At 37.6% G+C, this 7,488-nt stretch overlaps 1 protein-coding gene across 1 annotated transcript; it reads left to right on the forward strand.

The window, feature by feature from the left end:
* The first annotated feature begins 2,034 nt into the window (after window positions 1–2,034).
* Window positions 2,035–6,596, forward strand: LOC141899681 (uncharacterized). The gene is made up of 2 exons (XM_074786114.1): window positions 2,035–2,251; window positions 3,813–6,596. The coding sequence occupies exons 1-2, from the start codon at window positions 2,156–2,158 to the stop codon at window positions 4,776–4,778; spliced, it is 1,062 nt and encodes a 353-aa protein (XP_074642215.1). The 5' UTR covers window positions 2,035–2,155; the 3' UTR covers window positions 4,779–6,596.
* The last annotated feature ends 892 nt before the right edge of the window (window positions 6,597–7,488 follow it).

Below are 7,488 nucleotides of genomic sequence, written 5' to 3' on the forward strand. Positions count from 1 at the left end.
GTTTCACAACACGAAATCCCAATTTTTCTATACGCATAAAAATCAATCTTCCTTAATCTGATGTTTAGAATAATCGCATTTGAAAGGTAATATACAACCATGCGGTGTAAGTTCAAGTTCATCATCACATATGATCATTTGCTAATAATTGCAACCCAGAAAATTCACGCGCTAGATCACTTTCATTACGTGAAGTGTGGTGAGAATGTAACAAGCAAACTTCACACAAGCCAAACATACTGATGAATCCTGGAATAAGGATAAACCTATTTTCAAAGCTGATGAACGATGGTTTTGCTTTAATACAAACCATATAAAACTTCATTCGTAGTTGCAAATTGTCGGCGATCAACTGGTGAATTAACGTCTGCACTCGTCATCTGAAACTTAACCAACGTTCGATTTGCCGGAATAAAGAAACTCGCTAAAAACCGATATTCATCGTATCCATGATTCGGTCTCGTATATTGAGTTAATTAATTCGCTGAAATGAAGTTATATGAAATGTTATTCACAGAACATCTCAAGCAAGAGTTCGCGGGTTTTCACTTAAATGATTTACAAAATCTTTAATTTTACAAATAATCAGCATCTGCGCACTGAAGTGAGGAGTACCCAATGATCAGCCGTAATGAATATACGATTGTAATAAACATGTTGTAGTCGGCAATGTCGTGATTTCATTTCTTTTATTTGTGGTAGAGTCCTGTGGCTACTATATACACTCTCTCGACACTGTCAACATAGACAGCGACTGGCATTATTTTCTGATCATATGTTAAAATAAACACTGATAATGACACTGATATTGCGGTCGGGGACAATTTAAATTCATCGGTGTCACAAATGATCGCTATAAATGTCGATCTGATCTTAATTTGAGTTGGTAAATGTATACACGACAATCTTGTTATTCACGTTCCCACGCATGCTTCTTCGCAGAGATCACTTGACATTTTGAAGTTAATTTTTTTCATATCAGGTTTATATATACGTAACGTACCATTGTGACAATATTTGATCATATCAATACTGTACTGCCATTCACTATTGATATATCGCACTCATCCCTCAGCTGGCCAGGCGGTCCAATAGAATATACATGAGTCCAAACTCATCAATTGCTTCTCTACGACTCGGGTTTTCAATTGATTATCATTACGCTTGGATTTGGGAACTGATGTATGTTGATTGATTTTTCACCAATGCCAACCCGAATTATCGCAAACCTGGGAAAAGAAACTTAAAATGAAAAAATTGAAAAAACGCTTAGGTGGTCGCCACGTATTGTTAATTCACTACGATATTTCCGAGCTTCCCAGGAAAAATGCAACGACTCATAGTCCAACATGGCAGAGAGTTTCGTATCAATTCTTCAAAAAAGTGTAGATTTATGGATTTGCAATCAAGGATTTGCTTTTAAGATCAGGCAGTTTGTTAATTCAGTGGCACAAGTACCACCGGGTCACACGGGATTTGTGGCCCCTGTCAAAAGTAATTTGGGAATTCACATATCCCTTTAAAAAAGCAAGAAGACCTCTTTTGTGTGTTTCAGGACCCGATGTAAACAGTTTGCCGGTAGTTTTATGAATGACATGATCGGCTCGTCCGGACCGACTTTTAATATATACCGATACTAAAAATAGAATTTCTAGGATATTAGTCACAGTGCGCTTGTCAGCATTTTAGTGTCGCAAGAAATATGCGAAATATGTGGAAACTCGACCTAAATCGAACCAGCTGTTTCATAGATGACTCAGCGCCACCGTGCGACATGTATTTGTTGTGAATGAAACATGGCAACGCTCGATCGAAGCTCCTCTCAACCCACGAGCTAGTTGACACTGAGCCATGCGTGTTGCGCGGGAGCTCTTTATATATGTTACTAAAAATAGTTCTTCGTTGCTATTGGTTGGATTATTAATTACTTCCATATACGGCGCACGCTTGACATTTGGGCCAATCACCTTGCACAACAGCAATATTTTGAAAATTGCCGGTGAATCATGCATATTCTAATGAGTTTGACTGACCTATTACGAAAATCGCGAATGAAAATATCGTAATGCTCGAACTTCGAACAGAACTCGTGTTTATGTCGAACTGTCAACAGTGAACAGAAAATAGCTGCTCTTAGATAGAGTACTCCATCAATATGGCGCAAGTGATGGATCCATTACTGACCACGACAAATCTTTACACATCGGCTTTACTGACCAAGTATAACGACGAAAACATTGACATTCAGTCGGTAAGTGAATTATTTCCTTTTATTAGATATTCAAGCGTTTAAAGCTGTGGCATTTAGTTAGCTTATACGCAACACGTGGTTGCATCCGAATTCGCAGAGTCTGAAGAGTCAGGTTTATTAGCTTTTTACACAAGACTAGCTGCAATTTAAAACCATTTAATGACAACAAGACAAATCTAGATACTCGAAACTAATCGAGTTTTTAGAGAGTTACGTATCTTTAAAAAACCTTGAAAATGGGAATGATTCGTCAAATCTATGTTATACAGCTAACAGATGTATACACAATAGCTATAAGTCTCATCATCAGAGAACCGAACTGCAGCAGTAGGTGTATGCTAGCGAACATCTGCGCTGTTTGTAGCAGACGATATTTTACTGAGCAGACGACACGAATGTTATTGATCGATTGGAGTAGTCCCAATCCATCATATTCTCAACATTTAGTAAAAACATAGTTGTTTTGAAAAGGATAGCATAATAGACTTCGTAGTTGACATTTTTGCAGTAAAATAAACTTATCAACCTATTTCTGTGCATTAGCTTGATAATGATCACTCAGTGGCCTCCCTCTGACTCGAGAGGTTCGAGTCCTGTGTGTGAGTGTCGAATTAGTATTATTCTAGAGTAATACGAAAATAAATAAATATTGTTCTTATGACATGAGCTGGTGCTTGAATTGAAAAATCACTGCCCGGAGATATAAAATTGCAAACCTCGAACAGCATTGTTCGACTAATGATCGTTGTTGCATTTCACACCTGTGGATGGTTAGTTTTGCATATGTAACCCGCTATCAATATTACTTGAAGCAAACTGATGGTAGATGTTAATAACGGTTCATAAAAGAAACACGGTGTCGAATTCTGGGTGTAAATTGAAATGTTGCACGCGCTCCCAGTGGGTGGTTGCACGCGCTGCCTCTGGCTATATCATTGTACATAGACTCGTTATTGGTTTCATTCTTCAACGATTTGGACAAAGAAATGTAACAAAAACGAAAAACATGTAATTTTTCTAAGTTTTGAAAATATTTCGAAATGAAAGGCATTAGTTCGAATACAGAATAAGACATTTTTCATTGCCGTTAGGTGATTTCCGATACGGTTTATAGCTGAAACTCCATTGACCTTTTTTTTTAAAGTATCAAAATCATTGGCCTGATTGAATTAGTCGCTATCGTGCGTAAGCCGTGTTACGAGTATTTAACGCCTGTTGATAATAGTAATTCATCAAGCACATTTAGATAATGCATCACAATAAGATTATCAAACACTTCAGCAAATTCGAGGACAATCGTATTTTCTTCAATGAAGATTTTCCGCTCACAAAGAATTGGGCCGATTTTTTTTCTTTTAAAAATAACACTCAATTAGTCCCATGTAAAAACTATCGTTGACGAAACGAAAGAAAATCATTAGGCATTCTTGGTATCGCCTTGGAATCGAGGCATGACTTTTCAGCGACACGCGATGTATTACGAACCACTTATCGACGGATAAATTACATAAAACAAGCTTGTTATCTTGTTCTGACCACTCGGTGTTTATCTATTTTTCAGGCCTGGCAGGATGTTGAAAACTTCCTACAACAGGAGATGACTGCTTATGACAAGATGCTGCTCTCTGGGATGCAACACGATGGTATCCATGGCAACACATTTTACGATATGTCGTCCAGATTATCGGATGTTCCACCTCAAGAGACGTACCGTTTCCCTGAAGATTATGAATCATTACTGGATTTTGATTTTATCCTGAACAATACGGTAGAACACATGTCAGAGAATGTGAACTTCACCGAAGAGGGCTTACAACGGCTAAAACAGTCTAAAATGTCGTTACCGAACTTTCAATCAGCATTCATAGAGTTACCAGAAATTAAAGAAGAAAATTCGCTATCAGACTCTCGCTCACATCATATATCTAGTGAACAATATTCAGAATCGGGATATTCAGCTGGATTAATGCACGGGCATGTAAACATTCCCGGTCAATTATCACCCCCTGCTTCTCCAGAAATGACGGATGAACCGCAAATGTTAGATTTGCGTACAACGAAACAGCAACAGGACATGCTAGGCACTGCCACACAGGAACTTGTCGCCCGTGTCTCCCAGTCTCAAATGAAACCCATATCTCATATGATAACTCCTCCGTCGTCACCGCAGCTCACTGACTTGTTAAATTTATCCCACCAACAGGCGGCCCTCGTGGAGGGTATGCCAAAAAAGCGTGGGCGACGCAGCTGGGGCCGCAAGAAGCAGACGACTCATACGTGTTCGTACCCCGGTTGTAGTAAAACGTACACTAAAAGTTCACACTTAAAAGCTCATCTGCGTACTCACACGGGCGAAAAGCCGTACCATTGTAATTGGGAAGGATGCGGTTGGAAATTCGCGCGATCAGACGAACTTACACGACATTACCGAAAACATACTGGTGACCGGCCGTTCCAGTGTCAACTCTGCGAGCGCGCCTTTTCAAGAAGTGACCACTTATCGCTTCATATGAAGAGGCATATGTAATCGAAAATTTGCTATTATTATCATATTCATGTGACTCAATATACACAGCGTTGGTTCTTGAGTGTCGATCACTCGTGCTAAGGACTAAGAAGACAATTATTATTTGGTGCAGTTCGAAATTGTCAGTATTTCTTTAAACGGTGCATAACCACGTGCGTTTTGTCATTTCAAAAAACCCGCTTTTTCCCGTTTTTCGCGCGGTAATTCTATTTCATTCAGAGACTGGTATTGCCTTCTCCAAAACTGCATCTGCTGGCTGAAAGATGCGCGAAAGGGGGCGAAGCGATGACCATGTCTTTCTATAATGCGAATAATACTCATTTTTTAAGTACTCCTATGTCCACAGCGTTTCTGTCCAAGCAATACACTACCCGGAGGTCATATCAAGTTGATATGCGTAACGGGTTGGGTATCATTTGCACAACATCTGTCCAAATCTAACGTCCGGAACGGGTGTAAAAACCACCAGTAAATTCTGAAACGCTTTCTATGCAACAACTTCGAAGTTGAATGCAACCGGCTCTGTATGTCTTTTTTGTACAACAAGAGATTTTTTCACGGCTATGATATAGATATGATTATATATGTAATATAAACAGCAGAATTGCAGTATTTTGGTGGTTGTTATACCTTTATTTCAATGACGAATCGAGCACATGTTTGTTTTATCTGTGATAACGTATATTTTACCTATATCTACATAAATATACACAGGGACTAGACAAAAGTATGGTATTTTAGGATTTCAGATTTATTGTTAAACTCAAATATAATCCTCTCTTCGAACTGGTGACGTCCGCTTTCGCTTTGATACTATTCGGCCTACCTACTTAAATTCGTCCACACCAGTTTCTCAGTCCTGCCGATATAACTTTGGAATATGTATTTTAAAAAACTTACACCGTCCTGAGTTTCGTCCAATATTTAGTCAGTTTATGAGAAATACCGCAAATGATAGAAAAGTGTTTTCTGGAATCATGAACATTCCTATTCAAACGTTCTTGTAAAAACGGCATTTTTGACTGTCTCAGAATACATCCTATACTTATGCTTACATATCATGTGATTATGTATCAATGTTATTGGTTACGCTAAGGTTACGAAAATCATTAATTGGGATGATGGACATTAGATCCGTGTACTTTCCTTCACGTCTTCTTGAATTATTTGGTTGTGACCAAGATACTTGTATTAAATGTTTTCCAAATTTCGATGGCTTTGGTTCGTTATGATGTGTGTACATATATTGTCCTGTTAACAAGACAGCCAGCACTCCGGCTAGCCTACCTTTAATAACGGCTGTCATCGTTGACTAAATTTACGTGCATTTGTTTAAATTAATTATCGCAGGGTAGAGTGAGTTTCCCTGACTGTCCACATATACACACGCTATGAAAATAATCTGGTCAAAACGTCTGTGACGTCATATAGTCTTCGTGCAATCGCTGTAAATAGTGTCGATATATAAATGATATATATCTATTATATATGTACAGTAATTTATTTACCAATGAGGTCTCGTACATGTTGTCGTTTTTATTCGTGAGAAATAACTACCATGCCAAAAAGACATCTTTGGTGATATTTCTTTTCAATCGACACTTTATGGTAGATGATGTTGATCAAAAATACGAATTTTGTCACGTTTATTTCTTTTTTTTTTGTATGGATATATACATACATACGAATATGATAATTTAAGGAGTATATTATGATATGTACGGTGTATATAGAAAAAAAATGATATTTTTAAATATCTAGACAAGATTTTCTGGATAATTTTGTTAATAACTTATAAATGTGAACAAAAGAAGAAAATGTGAACAAATAAACTTCTTTTGACAAGTGAAAAAGATCGTGAACTTTCTTTCTTTCTCCAATAATTTTCGTTACTCTTCCCAAAAGATATCTCTTGTCTGGAAGTGGAACCAACGGCACTGACTAGATCCGGAGCTGGGAATATTGTGGCTAATCAGCTATGGAGTAGATGACAGTTCTTACATTTTGCTCAACGAGAAACATATTCATATATTCAGTAGAGTAAGACTCCGCTCGAGTCGGATCCGATCAATTCAGATGTTAGTTGAAATAATTTTTGTTACACTCCAGTCGGACACATTTTACGGTCCCAAAAGATTCGACTTGGGCGGAGTTTCGGATGATCAAATTCGCCTTGATTGAACTTCGGCATCCTGGTCGTTCTGAACAAATTTACAGCCAATCGCTTTGATCTGCACCGGGTATATGACCTATTTTGAACCGCAATACAGGAGAGGATGATATGAAGCCTCTGAATGAAATTATTCATTCAATGCTCTGTGTATATTTCAGTTAAGAATCATTTCCAATCGAACTCTGAAACAGATATATTCGTATAACATAATATATATATTCTGTTAAGTGCCCTGCTTTAGAAACAAGGAGCTCTATAAGTTTCATAATGATAGAGTAATGGTGGTGATAATAGTAATGATAATAATAACATAGACAAGGTGACTATGGTTTTTGAATGTACAAGAGATTCATTATTTCCTTGTTATTTCTAGTACTAGAGTGTATGTATTGAAACGATGCTTTGGAACCATTGGATTTATTCCGCTAAAACGATAAATTGAAAACGTGCATTTCTTCCATATAAATGGATAAAAGTCATACATAAAAAAATCATCATGTTCAGCAGAACTATGAAAGATTGGCACGAATTGGCAGT

The sequence above is a fragment of the Tubulanus polymorphus genome, chromosome 2, assembly GCF_964204645.1.
Source record: "Tubulanus polymorphus chromosome 2, tnTubPoly1.2, whole genome shotgun sequence".
Taxonomy (NCBI): Eukaryota; Metazoa; Nemertea; class Palaeonemertea; order Tubulaniformes; family Tubulanidae; genus Tubulanus; species Tubulanus polymorphus.